At 38.0% G+C, this 19,549-nt stretch overlaps 1 protein-coding gene across 11 annotated transcripts in view; it reads left to right on the top strand.

Moving 5' to 3' along the window:
- The first annotated feature begins 8,776 nt into the window (after positions 1 to 8,776).
- Positions 8,777 to 19,549, top strand: part of dclk2a (doublecortin-like kinase 2a) — a 96,478-nt gene continuing 85,705 nt past the window's right edge. For all 11 annotated transcript variants that reach the window (XR_007897717.1, XR_007897715.1, XR_007897716.1 and 8 more), the window contains exons 1-2: positions 8,777 to 9,577; positions 18,526 to 18,866. Coding sequence is in view for 6 of the 11 variants with exons in the window: in XM_051702902.1 (XP_051558862.1) it covers positions 9,181 to 9,577; positions 18,526 to 18,866 (738 nt within the window). In the remaining 5 variants the exon portion in view is untranslated. The remainder of the gene's footprint in view (positions 9,578 to 18,525; positions 18,867 to 19,549) is intronic.

Below are 19,549 nucleotides of genomic sequence, written 5' to 3'. Positions count from 1 at the left end.
GTAGCTATGTCTTTTTGATGTGATTAATTTGTTATAAAGTATGAAAGTCAAATGGAGATCCATGTGCTTATGTAGTTGAAGTGATGTGTTAAAGAGTACAGCAGTCATTCCAATTTGGTGGCAACTCATTTTTTATGATGTCTTTGTACACTTTGGAAAGACAGATTTGTATGACTGTCCTTCTTCAGCACTCAAACTAAGCTTTTTGGAAGAATATTTTAGCTCTGTCCATAAAATGCAAGTGAATGGGTGCCAAATTTTTGAAGCTCCAAAAGCTCATATAGCCATCATAAAAGTAATCCATACTACTCCAGTGGATTAATTAATGTCTTCTGAAGCAAAATAGATCAATATTTAAAACTTTTAATACTAAAAATTCACAAGGGTCGAGGTCACACAGCCTCTTGCATGACGTAAGCGTGTTGGCATGTTCACACAAGAACTGCTGCTTGAAATACGAAATAATTGAAGCGCAGTGTTGTTTAAGTCAAGTCAAGTCATTTTTATTTGTATAGTGCTTTTCACAACACAAATCGTTTCAAAGCAGCTTTACAGGAAATCATACATCTATAATGTCTAACAGTGATCATTGTGTAACGTTTAAAAGAGATATATAGATATCCAAAAATGTCTCAGTCGGCTGGTTTGGATACGTCAACTGCGTCACCATCTTGGAACGGTCAACAAGGAGAGCTGTTTGAATCAGTTTGAATGCAAGTGAATGGAGGATATGCCTCAGACCGAGCTTCTTGCACAGATCGCTGCATAAACTGCTTTTGTGTGGAAAGAGTATTGCGGTCTATAGGAACAGCTGCTAATAAGGTATCTACGTATGAATATACGCCGGTTTCATATATCCTCCATGAGCGGGGCGCAAGCAGCGCATTTTCATTTCGGCACCCATATTATCAGATTACACCCTTTACATTGCAAGCGCGAGTTGCGAGGTGAAAAGTCCCAGAAGCATCCCAGACACAGCAGAGTGCGGAGAGTTATGGTGCCTCGCGGCTTACGCTGAACTCAGCGGCTCTGGCTGCAGTAGAAAACTAAAATAATGAGGAGAATTTAGAAAAGACGTAAAAACAAATAAACAATATTTAAACCGAACCAACTATACACTACAATTTATAGGTCTGCATCTTGACCAACCTTTTTGGAAATTTCAGTCTTTCCCCATTCAAGAAGATAGGAGCTGTACTTTTGTTTGTCGCTTGTAGCTGCCCGAGAGCATTCCAAATATGACCACTGAGTGGACTGGCTTGCCTTGAAAGGGAAATATTAAACAATCACAACCAAGTATGCTGATAAACAAATGCATGTGACTGCCCGCCGTTACCGTGGGAACCTAGAAAAGAGATGTGGCCAATGTGAAAGCCCAAACACAACGCATTGCTAATGCCCTGCTCACGGAGTATGTGTGAATCTGGCGTTATGCGCTTACATCACATCACGCGAGAGGCAGTTTGAACTCCACCCTCGTCAATGAACTGGCCGGAAGCTAAAACATTTTTTGTAAAAAAAGTTTAAATATTGATCTATTTCTTACACACCCTAGCATTTTGCTTCAGAAGACATTAATTAATCCACTGGAGTTGTATGGATTACTTTTATAATGGCTATATATGCTTTTTCAACCTTCAAAAATTTGGCACCCATTTACTTGCATTATATGGACCTCCAGAGCTGAAATATTCTTCAAATATCTTCGTTTGTGTGTTCTAGTTTTGTGTTCTTATAAAGAAAGACAGTCATATGCATTTGGGATGGCATGAGGATGAGTAAATTATGAGAGCTCTTTCATTTTTGGGTGAATTATTCCTTTAAGTCACCGGCGCAGAAGAAATCTTTCAGCGTGCACTCACAGACTGAGTTCAGCTACTGCACTCTCATGAATTATTTCATTATAAACAACAAGGTGTAGAAACGATTCAAATAAGAAATGTATTGTGCAGTGTAGACAGCTTCATTGATTATAACAGGAGTTTTGGCGAGAGTGCAGAACTCAGTGAGTTCATGCTGAACTGAAATGATTGACAGCTTCAGTGATTATAAATTGAGTGTTCTTTGCCTGCTTTCTGTATATAATTTAATCACAATTTGAATAACAGTTGTTTTTCATGCTGCTAAGAAGAACAATGTAAAGTTGACCGGGCAACAATGAACTAATTCAGCAACGCAGTTCTCAGCTTGTTTAGGATGTGTAGCTACATAAATAAAATGGTATGCAATCAATTTATATTAATCAATATTATTAATAGCGATTACAATATCAATGGAAATAATCGTATTATGATTTTAGTCATAATCATGCAGCTCTAGTCCCGCCAACAACTCATTAGAATACTGGCCACACGCTTACAACTCCTGCAACGTAACAAGATTATTGCGTCCAGTAGCTACCGCAAGTAAAGTCATGGCCTCTGCGTGGCAGTTATAGTCATAAAACGCTGATGATTGCTTTGTGTTGTTAGAGCATAGTTCTTGCACTTACAATAAGGTGACCAGATTTCTGAAATGAAAAACAGGGACATTTCTAGTTTAGTGGTAAATATGTCATTGAAACTTCACATGTTACTTATCTATGATTTTTTAAAAAAGGGGGACAATTCGGAAGTTATGTATTTTGACCATGGTGAATGTAGAAATGTGATGAACTATGGTTTATCATACACCACTGAATATGTCTCAATTAAATTCCAATACACAGGTCAAGTTAGATATCCCAGATGTGTATGTCTGTCTCTTTTCCTTCACCTTTACCTGGCACTTTCCTAAAAGTAAGATGGCTATTTTGCTGGCTGGCAAACTGGCAGAGGAATTTCAAAAGAAGTGAGCTCACTTGACTACCATTTCCCTCAGCATTACAACTGAAATCATATGAAACACTTACACTATGGACAATATCAGGGCCTGAAAATCATTTCTGAAGGGGGGGATTGAAGGGGGTTCTATTACAGAGGTTGAGAGAGTGACAGTAAATTTGGCATCTTCTCCTATCTGAGAATTAGTCTTAATCCACCGCTCTCTATTGGAAAGTCATTCAAACGTAATATTGGATTTTTTCTTTTGGTTTTGGAGCAAATAGGTAAGTGAAAATAATATGTGTTGTGATCTCCCATTCACTCTCATTCACCGCTGTCGAAGTTTACCCTGCAAACGTTTACTTCCTCATACACAAAGCAAATGTACCAAATATTAGACTTTTCTACAATGACTTTAAGATTTTTTATTAATCTTTACATTCTTTAAAGAACAATAGAAAAACTGATAAGACATCTTTGCTGTTGAAAAAGATTATTGATTGAAATTCATAATTGTAGGTTTGGTGCTATAAGTCATAAGTATATTGTATGATGTATATGTATATTAAGCTGCACATGTTCCAGTAAAAAATAAAAAATAAAATAAAAATAAATGTTTACTTCCTGGTCCTTTTCTTAATGACAAAACTGGCGCAAACAAGTAATCAGTAAAGGAAGATGAATGACTTAAAGGTGCTATAGTGAGCAGCACCCTCTGTTAGTCACAATAAACAGCACACAGTAAACCTTGTTGCCGACAGTCTTCAATAGTGGCTTTCTGGACATGTATTTTCACTTTGCGGACTGTTTTAAACATGCAGTAGAAACAGGGACATTTCCAGGGACAGCTCCGGAAAACGTGGATGTCTGGTCACCCTAACTTATAATTACTTCTCAGTAATGGTGAAGATGCCATGCTAACTAGTGGTTGAAATATTTATCACATTAAGTGTACTGGTAATACACTGAGGTCTTGACAAGACTATAGGCCGAGACTTAGATCCAGATAAAGGGGCCGTTTACACAACAACGGCGTTTTGGGGCCTGAAAACGCAAACTTTTGAAAACGGGTTTCAAAGTGCGAATTTGTGAAAACGATGACGACATGCGCATGCGTAATACGTGTTATATAAAGAATGATGGATTGATAGGCATCAATTTGAGATGTATTATTATCAATATGAATACTGGTGTCTGTGCAAATAACAATAATCAACAGTTTATTAATTTGGAGTGTTTTGTATGGAGTATGAACATTGTACAGTAGGCAGAACCTGCTATTTGAAAATCTTGAAATTAATGTATGGATTCAGATGGGGAAAATGTATTTGTATTTTAAATGTTATTTATTTATTTACTTAATTTTATTTTATGTACCTTTACCCTGCAATTCATTCACCCACCGCTTATGTATATAGCCTATAGACAGAGATGTGATGCCATGTACAGTGTTCAGTTATATGCTTAGAATATGAAAACATGAGGCAGTGAAAATGCATGTTAGATCCATTGTACACGAGACCTCTCTCTCTCTCTCTTCGTCAAAAGATACCCATATATCAGAGTTATGTCTGATATCCAAAACCAGTCAACATCAACAGCTTATGTTAACTTACTCTCCTACCAGCCCAAGAGTCAGCAGGGGAAATACAGAAGAAGGCAGGAGACGAAGTGATGGTAAAAATTAGCAGTTTATTGAATAATCTTGAGAGTTCAGTCTATAGGCATGCGCGCGAGACATTCAAAACTACAATGGCGGACTACAGGACTGTGTATTGCTCAAGATTTTGAGTTTATTGACGCTTCTCCAACAAAGTAATTGTAGTAATAAAGCAACCTCATCGTCCAGACAAAATTGCTCGATGCTTTCACCATATTCATTGTTTGTATTCACCGCTCTGTGGAAGAATGCTTATGTGCGCAGGCGCGTAGTGTTCCTTTACAAAATGACATCGCCTTCTACTGGCCTGGCATGCATAATACAGCGTTTTTAGTCGTTTTTGCTGATCCGTGTGAACGGGAATTGTTTCGACAACGTTGTCGTCTGTACGCGAAACTTTTCAAAAACGCAAAGGAAACACTTTTCCGTTTTTAGTACATCGTTGTCGTGTAAACGTACCCAAAGACTTTAAGTTTTGAGACCCAGACCAAGACCGTGGTTATATGGTCTCAATACGTCTTGACACCAAGATCAAGACCCCAACTCTGCTACAACCATGAGACCCAGTTCATATGATAAGCTTATTACTCAAGTATCTGTTATCAATATGAGGCTTAATGCATCCATACAATGATTTGATGAGTGCTTTTTCCGAATAGTTGCTTACATTTAGCTCTGTCTTTCTTTTCCTTTCCTCTCCCCGATGCTTCAGATATTTTTTTTATTATTATCATACACATGTCATCCACTAGATGGCAGACACGGCTAGTTCTTGTAGATACTATAGGCCAGGGTACTACAGAATGTGCAGAAAGATTGCTGAAGCTGAAAATGTATGTGTGCACCCCGAGCATTTGCTTAGACTCTTTTCACTCAGATTACAGTTATCATTCAGACAAACACTGACCTCTCTTTTATCTTACACTGTTGCTTGGTTGATCTTTCACCTTTTGTCCCCACCCCCAAGTTCATAATAAATCTTCCATGGCTTCTTTAACAAATAATATGATTTATTTAATGTAGAGACAGTATTTAATGCATTCACCCTAAGAAACTGATGAAAGTAATTACTGTATACTACTGATGAATCACTGATAAATATTTAACTTGTGGCATAAAATGGCAATTTTATTTTGACCAAATTGGCTTCATATATTTTGAACCATATAAATGAATGTTTATGCATATTGTTCCCCAAGTTGATTCCCTCTCCGAATGGTTTCAGAGATTATGTAAAACCAGGCCCTAGGCGGATTGTTCTCTGCAGAGAGGGGAATGTCCTCTTTCACTCTTTCATTTTTGAGGGAGGGATTCTTCTCTCAGCTGCAACTGTTATTGTCTTCAGGATTTCCTCTCTCCAGGGCTTTCTTTCCCCTTTACTTCCTCTCATGCAGTCTCAGCTGTTTTTATTCTTCCTTTAATTCATAAAAGAACTGCTATGTCACAGTTTGCCCTCTCAGTGTCTCATAAGGCAGATAGGCTACTTTCAACAGTAACATCACAACAGAGATATTTCAACACATCTGTGTTGATATTACAGTCAGCAGTTTCAGAGCTGGAGATACTGCAGCCTGTGCCTCATAATCAAGAGCTACTGTGCTACTGATGCTTGAGTGTTAAATTGCCCTGAATGTTTAATTCACTGAGTGTACAACCACCTGCATGAAATTAACTTAATTACACTGTGCAGTCATATAATTGAGAAATATTGCATGTATGAGAGAAATATGAGTTATTGAAATATGACAAATATATGTTTGCCTTTCGTGTGCAGGATATTGTAAGTATGGCAACTCTGAATAGTTGCATATTGCTGATTATGAGAATGCATATGATTTTACATAATCTTTGAAACAATTCAGAGTAAGGACAAATTGGGGAACATAAATTTTAATGTTTATTTTTGTTTTGGGATTTGTGCAGTACAGCAATATACAGTACCACAATACATTGAGTAAAATGCGCTTTTTCTTTGGGTGTCCCATGTAGGTTCATGGTAGTGTGTCATGTTTAAGAATTGTGATCATGTTGCATGATTTAACCTGTATACTCTTGTCATAAACATATTATTTGCACTTTTGTAAAGTAATTTTGGTTTAAAAATGAAAAGATATAGAAATATGTATGTATTGAAATGACTATATATCAAAATCAAATCAAATCACTTTATTGTCACACAGCCATATACACAAGTGCAATGGTGTGTGAAATTCTTGGGTGCAGTTCCAATCAACATAGCAGTCGTGACAGTGATGAGACATATACCAATTTACAATAAACAACAAATTAACACAACACAATTTAAACATCTGTTATACACATAATTACACTCAACAATATACAAATAATAACATACACTGTACAGTATACAATACGCTGTTTTTGTTTTTGTTTTTTGTTTTTTTGTTTTTTACTATATAGATACACATTATTCAATAAAAATTAAAAATTAAAATATATATATAAAAAAAGTATATATATATATATATATATATATATATATATATATATATATATATATATATATATATAGAATGTACAGTATTGTACTGTATTGACATTCAGGCTGTCGGTTGATAGTCAGTTGTTAAGAGAGACATAATATAATAATAATAATATAATTTATGACAGTCCGGTGTGAGATATAAGAGTAAGGGTAATAAAGTGCAGTGCTGATGTATATTGATCATGAGAGATCAAGAGTTCAGAAGTCTGATAGCTTGGGGGAAGAAGCTGTCATGGAGTCGGCTGGTGCGGGTCCTGATGCTGCGATACCGCCTACCTGATGGTAGCAGTGAGAACAGCCCATGGCTCGGGTGGCTGGAGTCTCTGATGATCCTCCGAGCTTTTTTTACACACCGCCTTGTATATATTTCCTGGAGGGAGTGAAGCTCACCTCCGATGATGTGTTTGGCAGTTCGCACCACCCTTTGCAGTGCATTGCGGTTGTGGGCGGTGCTATTGCCGTACCAGGCGGAGATACAGCCAGTCAGGATGCTCTCCACAGTGCAGGTGTAGAACCGTGTGAGGATGTGGCGGTTCATTCCAAACTTCCTCAGCCATCTCAGGAAGAAGAGGAATATATATATATATATATATAGGGGGGTGGGGGGCGTGATGTTGGTGTGTTCGAGGAGGCCGATTATAAGCGTTGAGCGCGGGGGGCATGGTTGGGGGGTTTGGTGATGTTGGAGGGGTGGAGGAGGTCGATTGCACCACCTTTAGTGAGCCACTGGCACCCCCCTTTACAAGGCACCCCTATGCATTGCATACCTTGCATATATGGTTTTTGTGCCTCTGCTTGAAATTGCTAAATTTCATACAAAGGTGTACACTATAGTCTTCAAACACAAAGGACAACTGGCTCTAACAAGGACAAAAAGAGATGTGGAAGGCCAGATGTACAACTAAACAAGAGGATAAGTACATCAGAGTCTCTAGTTTGAGAAATTGATGCCTCACATCCTCAGCTGACAGCTTCATTGAATTCTACCCACTCAACACCAATTTCATGTACAACAGTAAAGAGAAGACTCAGGGGTGCAGGCCTTATGGAAGAATTGCAAAGAAAAAGCCACATTTGAAACAGAAAAACAAAAAGAAAAGGTTAGAGAGGGCAAAGAAACACAGACATTGGACAACAGATAATTGGAAAAGAGTTTTATGGATCTTAACCCCATTGAGCTTTTGTGGGATCAGCTAGACTGTAAGGTGCATGAGAAGTGCCCGACAAGACAGCCACATCTATGGCAAGTGCTACAGGAAGCGTGGGGTGAAATGTCACCTGAGTATCTGGACAATCTGACAGCTAGAATGCCAAGGATCAGCAAAGCTGTCATTGCTGCACATGGAGGATTTTTTTGATGAGAACTCTTTGAAGTAGTTTAAGAAGTTCTGAACATTTTTTTCAAATTGTAATAGTAATTTTTCAAGTTATTAATGTCCTGACTATACATTGTGATGCATACACTTATTTCCATGAGAGCAAAATCTGTACATTATTCCAAACTTTTGGCCAACAGTGTATATATATATATATATATATATATATATATATATATATATATATATATATATATATACAGTAAACATAATATAGTTTTTTATCGTACATGATAAGGTAACTTACAATTAACCAATTATCATGTTTTACTGCACTTTATTTTTACTACATTTAGCCCTATTTTTTCAGTGTAGGTTTATAGGGCGAGAATATATAACATGGTGCTTTTTAGGACCCATAGGAGGAGGAGTTCCTCTCCTCTCCTCCTGTGGCAGTGATGTATGTGTGTGTTGTGTATTAGTGGAGGGATGAAGAGAGCAGCGGTCGACGGTCACGCGTGTACAGCATGCGCACATACAGCTCTGCGTTCCATCATTTGGATGACCTGGACTCTCCCCATGGATAGGATCTGTTCTTGAGAGCAGCAGTTTCACCTAATATTACACTTCTTGGATTTATGGACTACTGGGACTTTCCGTACCTAATGTAATTGATCTTAACCTAATTTGTTGTAGGCCTATAAAAAGTCTAAATAGAACAGCTTTTGATCGGTCCTTTGTATTTTATGTTGAAGAAAGTGCATTCTATTTGATCAAAGTCATAAACGAAGCTATAACACGGACGACAACCGCCTGAACTACATTATTTAGAAATATCTGAGCATTAAAATAAGCTCCTCTATTAAAGGATCCGCGCTTGACTCTAGGGAAATAAACATGTCCAGCAGAAGTATTGAGTGGGAGCATTTCGAGGAGCGCGAGAAGAGTCGCCGGTCCCCGCGAGGCAGCGCCGGTTCTCACTCCGGCTCGCGGGGTAACGGAGTCATGCCTAGTCCAGCTCACAGCGCGCACTGTAGCTTCTACCGCACGCGCACGCTGCAGTCGCTCACATCCGAAAAGAAAGCGAAAAAAGTTCGCTTCTACCGGAACGGCGACAGATACTTCAAGGGTTTGGTGTACGCGGTCTCCAATGACCGCTTCAGGTCATTCGATGCGCTGCTGATGGAGCTGACCCGCTCCCTGTCGGACAATGTGAATTTACCGCAAGGAGTGCGGAGCATCTACACTATAGAGGGTGGGAAGAAGATCACCAGCCTGGATGAGTTACTGGAAGGTGAGGTTGAAGAATGTTCACTTGCAACTCACCATCTACATGTATGCATAATTATCTTATGTCGCCTTACTAGACGCCCTATTGTCCTAAAGCACCACGGGCATGATCATAGAACCAAAGTGTATAGATTGTAATGTTGCAATATGGCAACTCAGTTTAAGTATAACTTTTTATAGATCTCTCTCTCCTCACTCTACCCATATGTACAGCAATCTTTGAACATTACTAGTCATGAACAAATCTCTCTGTTTTTTATTACTTTTTCAGATATAAGTTTAAAACTCCCAATATTAAACAAGACCATTGATCTTAGCCATAATTAACACATTATTTTACCCATGGTTACTGTATGCAATAGTATATTGAGTAAGTTGTAGCATGTTTTTTTAAAACTGGGCACTTTGTCACAGTCACTAGCCTACTAGCTCAACTTCCTTCCCTGACTGAACTAGACATGAACAGGTTCTTAAAGGGATAGTTCACCCAAAAATGAAAATTCTCTCATAATTTTCTCACTCTCATTCCATCCCATATGTGTATGACTTTCTTCTGCTGAACTCAAAGGTTTTTAGAAAAAATATCAATGCTCTGTAGGTCCATAAAATAGTGGCCAGAACTTTGAAGGTCCAAAAAGCACATAAAGGCAGCATAAAATAATCCATATAATCCATCATTTGAAGGGATGCAATTGCTTTGGGTGAGAAACAGATCAATATTTAAATCCTGTTTTACTATAAATCTCCAATTTCACTTTCACTTGAATGTGAAAGTGGAGATTTATAATAAAAAAGTACTTAAATATTGATCTGTTTCTCACCCACACCTATTATATCATTTCTAAAGACAGATTTAACCACTGGAGTCATATGGATTGCTTTTATGCTGCCTTTATGTGATTTTTGGAGCTTGAAAGGTCTGGTCACCATTCACTTGCATTGTATGGACCTACAGAGCTGAAATATTTTACTAAAAATCCAGCTGCTTTGATCCAACATGTGAGGTTGTGACGCAGAATGCGGCTCTGTGTTTGCTTAACGATTGTTCATGAGCTTTGAATTTGAAGTGCCAAGCTCAGCATCTCTTCACACTGACTGAAGTTTGGCTTAGTTGTCTTTTGTGTTTCGAATCTGTGTAAAGTCTTATACATACACTTGATCTAAGCTATGAATATATTTGCTACAGATATCCAGCAATGGGTACATCAGTGTCGCATCTGGACATCAAGGGAGGACTGGTTAAGAGAGGGTGATGGAGGGTTTATAACCCCTGTGATTGTTCCACACCTGAGTCCCATGTGAACGGTATCCAAATTATAATATTCCACAGATTTCTCTCTATCTCTCCACACACACTGTGTGTCAAATAACTGCCATCCCATTCTCATTTTAGGTCAGTTTTTCATCAGTAATGGTGACCCCATCTGGAGTCTACCTGATTAATTAGCCTTTTGATAATTTCTCAGCTTAATAAAGCTGTTTGCCTTGGGAGTCTCTCCCTCCCATTTATTTCTGAGGCAACTGAGTGAAATTGAGATTTTATGATCCAATGAAAATAAAATGACATTTATGTTGTGAATGGATGGTTGTGGTTCCGGGTCAGTGGCGGAACCAAACATTGGCAAAAAAGGTCCTCAAAGGGAAAGTTCACCCAAAAATGAAAATTCTCTCATCATTAACTCTTTCTTCTTAACTTTCTTCTGCAGAACGCAGACTAAGATTATTAGAAGAATATCTCACCTCTGTAGGTCCATACAAAGTAAAAGTGGAGATTTGTAGTAAAAAAGTACCTTTTATATTGCTTTTAAGATTTATGTACCTATTATATTGCTTCTGAATACATAGATTTAACCACTGGAGTCATTTGGATTACTTTTATGCTGCCTTTATGTGATTTTTGGAGCTTCAAAGGTCTGGTCACCATTCACTTGCATTGTATGGATCAATAGAGTTGAGATATTATTCTAAAAATCTTTGTTTGTGTTCTGCAGAAGAAATAAATACATACACATCTGGGTTGGCATGAGGGTGTGTAAATGATGGGAGAATTTTTATTTTTGGTTGAACTATCCCTTTAAATATTTATGAGTATGAAGTAATGATTGAATTATTTGCCTGTTGGTTTTTAGGCGTTTTTGATTTATTTTGACTTTATTTTGATTTTAAATTTTTACTTTTCAAATTGGACTGCACACTACACAGAATATGCCAGAACTTATGCATCAAAGCACTCAGGCCATGTGTGATTATATCTCTTCTATACTCATGTGAATAAACAAATGCTTCATTCACACTAGGTGAGTCGTCTGTTCACAGCTGCCTCTTACTTCCTTAGAAACTGAGATAAGAAACAATATATAAGACTTTTTTTTTCAGCTTTAGGCCACCAGGGTGCACGAATTTAGTTTAAATCAAGTCTGTTTATATGGGTTACTTTTTAAATTCTTTCATTGTTCTGCAATAAAATTTTGTCACATTGAAGCTGCCTGCAGTTTCACCCAATGTTATCTACCAGGGTATGAAATTAACATTTTTGCTCACCAATTTTACCAGCCACTTTGATATTTTATATATATATATATATATATATATATATATATATGTTATTTTAGAAAATAAAATATAACACCATAAGCTATTCTTATTGTCATAATGATAATTTTACAACATACAAGAACCATTTCAGAGGCTGTACTGAATTCTGATGGCACATATGACAATTCACATGTAGTCTCAATGTTGTTTCATGTCATTTGCGTATGTATCCTGAGATGGTCTGAGATCATATACAGCATTCTTAGATGATACTATTCTTATAAACTGTTCCAAAATGACTGACAGAAAAGAAATAGAAAGAACTCATCATATGTGCGTGTTCAGCGAGACATGCTCGCACTTTATGCATAAGCGCCACAGTGCCAACGACCCTCTGAATTCACAGCGAATCAGATGAGCATTGACGGCTTTTCTTTCGTATGTTTTATGTTATGCAACATTTGTTGGACAATATGTTTTTTGCAAAGAAAAAGGCTTTTATTCTTGTGGTTTTCATTTACTAAGGCATTTTGGGTTTTGAACAAAGTATAGCCCTGGGAATGGGAATGTATACTTGCTAACTGTTACTCTGGAATTTGTGCAAAAAATGAAAATACTTTGACTTGGACTAGGGCTGTCACGATTATGAGATTTGGCTGATGATTTATTGTCAAACAAATAACTGTGATTAAGATGATTAATTGTCTGTTTTAAGGCTATAACGATTAATTGTCTCTTTCAGGGCTTTCACGATTAATTGCCATATACATTTTGATATTTCTTAAGGTGCATGTGTGCTTCAGACACCTTAAGAAATATTTTTTACATGTTTTCCTTCAAATATATAAATCTAATAATAAAATAGGGATTTATGATTTCCTTTTAAGGATTTAAAAACTTTTGAATGACATGAAAAATGTTTTCAATATCAAAATATTTCTAAATACTTAAAATTATGTCTTTCTTTTTGGTCAGATTTAGGTTTGGTCAATTTTACATTTGCATTGTTGTTTTTGGAACTCGTTTGGAACGTTTTTTCTGTCCCAATTTCTTCACTTTCACACGTTATTTTAATGCTCTTTGATTAAACCCACAAGCCCTTAAGCAAAAACTTTGAGATTTAATTTAATCATTTTATCACTCCACAGAAATTGAGTAAGGGTCCATCTCCTCCTCTGTCACCGAGTGTCATTAACACTGCATGAATAAACCCCTATGACCAGAATTTGCCATTACACAATCGTTTAAAGTGAAGCTGGAGCGGTATATTCATTCGTTTATATTTTCGCGGGAGTTTGGCGGGAGTCTCTGCTGACAGCGCGTGCATCTGAGCACTTAAGAAGCGGTTCACATGCTCTTCTGGACAGGAGCTGATCTGGTTAACGTCTGCGGTGCGTCTCACTGACGCTCGGAGTTCAACTGAATGACACACAAATGGCATGGTGTTCATGGCATTTATGTATTCCCATAAAATTCCCTTATTTTGGGCATTAAGATGTGATTGGAATTTGAAGTGCACAATCAAATAACCGCGATCAGGTGATTATTTAATAATCGTGACAGGCCTACCTTGGACCTTGTCCAAAACCACAGCTAAATATTGGGAGGGCAGGGTCACGAATAGGCTAAGTTCACTTTTTGTTCCATCCAATGCATTAACCCTATGCAGTCTCTAGCTATCTCGGAAGATATTTAGATATTAGTAGGCTTGGGATCAATGCCGTTTTCATGTATTGATAATCAGAAGATTTTCCCAATGATCGAGATATATCAGAATGTTTTTTTTTTTTCCAGATATAAAATAGAGTTGCTCATTGCACAGTAGTCTTTGTCTTTCAAACATATTTCTCAACGCAACTTTGGTAAAGTATGAGCGGCATTTTAAATTTAAGGGGGTCGCACACCAGTCGCATGTCTGGCAGACGACATGGCGCATTCTGAAATTTGAAATTACCATTTTGTTCATGACGGTAATGGCTTCAGTAAATTTTATTTCGCCCCCATGTGTTCTCCCAAAGCTATTACGTCAGACTACATTGAATGGAAGGCAACTGACAGTGAATTGAAAGCACACAAATAAGGCTTCTAATTTAAATGTCGACTGATGTTAATATAATCAGTGTCAGACAGAGGTGTAGTCACGACCAGACCCTCCAAGACCCAGACTAATACCAGACCCCCTAAGATCCAGACCAAGACTAGACCCCTCGAGACACAGATCCAGACAAAGACTAGACCCTTCAAGACCCAGATCCAGACCAAGACCTATCCCCTAGACCAAAGGTCGGCAACCTATGGCAGGCGTGCCAGCATTGGCACTCAGAGGGGTAATCACTGGCACGACAGCAACAACGAGAGAGGAGTAGACTATTTTATTTATATGAAATTCTGCACTTTCATTCCAGTTTGGATGTTGATGTAATCCTTCCTCATGATCACGTAGCGTGTTTTCATAAGATGAATGGGAGGCTAAGCAAAAAGTTAAAATGTGACAAGACTGCAGTACCCAACAGGCTCGTGCAAGTTAAAACGCGCCACTTTCCTTCGGTCAGGCTGCGTAGATGACATTCTACATTCCGTGTTTCATTTGTTTCTTTTTGTTTTCAGAACAACATGTGATGTAATAAGGAAAATACCACTATTAATCCTTGAGATTTCCAACCCAGCCTACAGGTACACCCTCCTTAAACCATGGTCACACTCAAAATTACATTAAACGATTAAAAGAGAAAACATAAAAATCTGAGTCTAATCAAAAAATAAATTAAACCTGGAAATAAAGTGTTAGGTTTTTGCTGGTGCGATTCACCAAAAAGGGCTAAAAAGTTTATTGGCTTGTGATGTGTGAATGGCTTGCATGTGCAGCGTGAGTCTCGTCACACTTTAATAGTGTTTAGTCTCCCATTCAGCTAATGAAAACATGCTGCGTGATCATGAGGAAGGATTACATCAAGATGTGGACTGGAATGCAGGTCAGGTGTGAAAAACTTAATATAAATAAAATAGCCTGCTCCTCTCTTGCCATTGCTTGCATACTAGTGATTACCCCTCTGTGTGATTTTGAAAAATTTATGACATAATTTAAGAAATATTTAAGATTCCACACAATTTCGTGATCAGTAATCAAATAAGGAAATTTGTGACATTAACTGTGTTAACTCATTTTGTACAAAAGTACAGGTTTCTTTCATTAAAGCACTTTCACAAGCTGCTCTGTGAAAATTCACATGCAGGATCATGATTATATCGTAATCAACGGGTTTTGAACACATTTTTCACTCAAACCTATCAGTCCAAGAACCAGGCAGTACATTTTAATGAACCAAGATGCTAAATTAATATTTGAAGAATCTTCTTCCTCTGCTGTGTCTATCCACCACAGTAGAGGTCTGCATGGCATTAGTCTGATTTTCACTGCATGTACACCCATTTCTTTTATTCCCACACTTCTGCAGACACAACACAAACAAAGGAAGAATATTTCAGCTCTGTCCATAAAATGCAAGTGAATGGGTGCCACATTTTTGAAACTTCAAAAAGCTTATATAGCCATCTGTAACAAGGTTCACAATGGGAAAGGAGGAGGCGGGAACCGGCTGAACCATTAAAATAATGGTTTAATGAAAACGTAAACAAAAAGACACTGAACACAAACGCACACATTGAAGCTGCGTGTGGCTCTCTGTCTCCCGAACTGCCGCATTCCGCTGCACTTATCCCTCTCCTCGGCTGATTAGCTCGATTGGGGGCCGGGCATGCGTAGTCACGGCCCGGCCCCGCCCTCCTCCTCGTCACACCATCATAAAAGTAATCCATACTACTCCAGTGGATTAATTAATGTCTTCTGAAGCAAAATAGTCAGAAATAGATCAATATTTTAAACTTTCTGTACTAAAAATTCACAAGGGTCGAGGTCACACAGCCTCTTGCATGACGTAAGCACGTTGGCAAGTTCACGCAAGAACTGCTGCTTGAAATAAAAAAATATTTATAAAAAAGGAACATAGATGCCTCATTGGCTGATTTGGATACGTCAACTGCTGTGTCATCTTAGACTGGTCAACAAGGAGAGCTGTTTGAATCAGTTTGAATGCAAGTGAATGGAGGATATGCCTCAGACCGAGCTTCTTACTCAGATCGCTTCATAAACTGCTTTTGTGTGGAAACAGTATCACAGTCCATAGGAACAGCTGCTAATAAGGTATCTACGTATGAATATATATGCAGTGGAGGCTTACGCCAGTTTCATATATCCTCGATGAGCGGGTTGTGAGCAGAGCGTTTTCGTTTCGGTGCCCATATTAACAGATTACACCCTTCACATTACAAGTGTGAGTCTCGAGGTGAAAAGTCCCAGAAGCTTTCCAGACGTGGCAGTGAGCGGATAGTTTCGGCGCCGAGCCTATTTTTGCCGCGCGGCTCACGCTGAACTCAGTGTCTCTGGCTGCAGTAGAAAACTAAAATAATCAGGAGATTTTAGAAAAGGCGCAAAAACAAATAAACAATATTTAAACCGAACCAACTATACACTACAATTTATTGGTCTGCATCTTGACCAACCTTTTTGGAAATTTCAGTCTTTCCCCATTCAAGTAGATAGGAGCTGTACTTTTATGTTGCTTGTTTACAAAGAAAATAGCTGACCAGCCTGCCCGAGCGCATTCCAAAGATGACCGTCAAGTGGACTGGCTTGCCTTGAAAGGGACCATGATATATTAAACAATCACGATCAAGTATGCTGATAAACAAATGCACGTGACTGCCCGCCGTTGCCGAAGGGACCTAGAAAAGAGTCGCTCACGCCTCGCTAACGCCCCGCTCACAGAGTATGTGTGAATCCGGTGTTATGCACTTACATCACGCAAGAGGCAGTTTGAACTCCACCCTCGTCAATGAGCTGGCTGGAAGCAAAAACATTTTAAGGAAAAAAGAAGTTTTAAATATTGATCTAGTTCTTACACGCACCTAGCGTTTTGCTTCAGATTACTTTTATTATGGCTATATGTGCTTTTTGGAGCTTCAAAAACTTGCTGCTCATTCACACTCCAGAGCTGAAATATTCTTTCAACAATCTTTGTTTGTGTTCTGATAAAGAAAGACAGTCATACACATATGGGATGGCATGAGGGTGAGTAAATGATGAGAATATTTTCATTTTTGGGTGAATTATTCCTTTAAGTCACCGGCGCAGAAGAAATCTTTCAGCGTGCACTCACAGACTGAGTTCAGCTACTGCACTTTCACGAATTATTTCATTATAAACAACAAGGTGTAGAAACTATTTAAATAAGACATTTATTTTGCAGTGTAGACAGCTTCATTGATTATAACAGGAGTTTTGGCAAGAGTGCAGAACTCAGTGAGTTCATGCTGAACTGAAATGATTGACAGCTTCAGTGATTATAAATTGAGTGTACTTTCTGTATATAATTTAATCACAATTTGAAAAACAGTTGTTTTTCATACTGCTAAGAGGAACAATGTAAAGTTGACCGTTTTGTCACTGTCTTGATTTACTGATCCATAGAACAGCAATGAACTAATTCAGGAACACAGTTCTCAGCTTGTTTGGGATGTGTAGCTTCATAAATAATACGGCATGCAATCAATTTATATTAATCAATATTATTAATAGCGATTACAATATCAATAGAAATAATCTTAAATTATGATTTTAGTCGTAATCGTGCAGCCCCGCTCCCACCAACAGCTCATTAGAATATTGGCCACTCCCACTTACAACTCCCGCAACGTAACAAGCTTATTGGGTCCCGTTGCTACTGCAAGTACAGTCATGGCCTCTACATGGCACTTATAACCTTAAATCACTAATGATTGCTTTGTGTTGTTAGACCACAGTTCTTGCACTTACAATTACTTCTCAGTAATGGTGAAGATGCCACACCAACTAGTGGTTGAAATATTTATCACATTTAGTGCACTGGTAATACGCTGAGGTCTTGACTAAGACTATAAGTCGAGACCCAGATCCAGACCAAGACCACGTTAATATGGTCTCAAGATGTCTTGAGACCGAGACCACAAGATCAAGACTCTAGTGTCAGATGTCAATAATCGATATATCAATATTTTATGACATCCCTAGACATTGGTAGTGTATTATGGTATTTGCTGGTTGTATTTTTGTACATGTGTATAGGTGTTTCAGATTTGATACAATTGATGCTATATATCTAGAATTTTTTTGAATGGTGTGAAGTAAAATTTGGTCTTATCCATCAGAAAATTTCTGTCCAAGCCTTTTTTACCTTATTTTTTAAGTAAAGAGGAGAGAAATCGATTATTCACATTTTCAATAAATCAGCTTTTCGTTAATAACCAAACACTTAATTGGATTACAAAGAATTTTGGACCATAACCATCATTCCATTCATCTTATTCTTTTCCCGTTGGCAGGAGAGAGCTATGTGTGTGCTTCCAATGAACCCTACCGTAAAGTGGACTACACCAAGAATGTCAATCCCAACTGGTCTGTCAATATGAAAATGGGAACATCCCGCTCGCTTCCATCACTTACCACCTCAAAGAGCGACCTTAGAGAACGAGAAAGCAAAGACTTCATCAAACCCAAGCTGGTGACAGTCATCCGGAGTGGCGTAAAACCACGCAAGGCTGTCCGGATACTCTTGAATAAAAAGACGGCTCACTGCTTTGACCAGGTGCTCACAGATATCACTGATGCCATTAAACTGGACTCTGGAGCTGTGAGGAGACTCTACACTCTGGAGGGCAAACAAGTAAGTGAAAGATATAAAAAGCCATTTAATTAAATCATTTAAATTAAGATATTAGACAAAGTCAAAGAGGGGTTAAATTGGTCTCTGTGCTGCCAAAGGACATTATTAATCCAAATGTTTGCTGAGTGAGTGAGTGGTTGGTCAGTTTATTCTCTCTTATCCTGAAGTATGCCACATATTGTCCCAGTACTGTCGATTCAACATTATACATAATATAACATTATTTTTTGCTCTGATGTACTGGATTGTCCTGTAAAAAATGAAGCCATGCTTTTGTATTTTATCACCTTTAAAAAATATGAATGCTTCTGTGTCACCACCCTTAAGGGACCCTCAAATAATGATCTGGGCTGCTGCATGTAGTATTTACATATGGATAGTCTACAATTATGCATTAGGAGGTGGTAATACCACCTGAACCCTATTTAATGCTGAACAAGCTTGAGCCCTCCCGGACACGAAATCCAGATGGGGCATGTCGTTAGACACATCTGTGGTTATTAGGACAATAAAACAGTCATCTTTGTTTTATGTGTGTGTTATGGGCCAAAACCTGCACACCATAAAGCAGGGGTTGTCCATTTCCTTTTTTTATTTTTTTTTTTTTTATTTCTTTTTTTTATGTTTCTTGGCTTTGTATAATGTGGTGGATTGGCAGAAAGCACAATTGACCTTTATATTCT

The sequence above is a fragment of the Myxocyprinus asiaticus genome, chromosome 7, assembly GCF_019703515.2.
Source record: "Myxocyprinus asiaticus isolate MX2 ecotype Aquarium Trade chromosome 7, UBuf_Myxa_2, whole genome shotgun sequence".
NCBI classification, from domain to species: domain Eukaryota; kingdom Metazoa; phylum Chordata; class Actinopteri; order Cypriniformes; family Catostomidae; genus Myxocyprinus; species Myxocyprinus asiaticus.
This window is presented reverse-complemented; position numbering and strand designations above follow the sequence as displayed.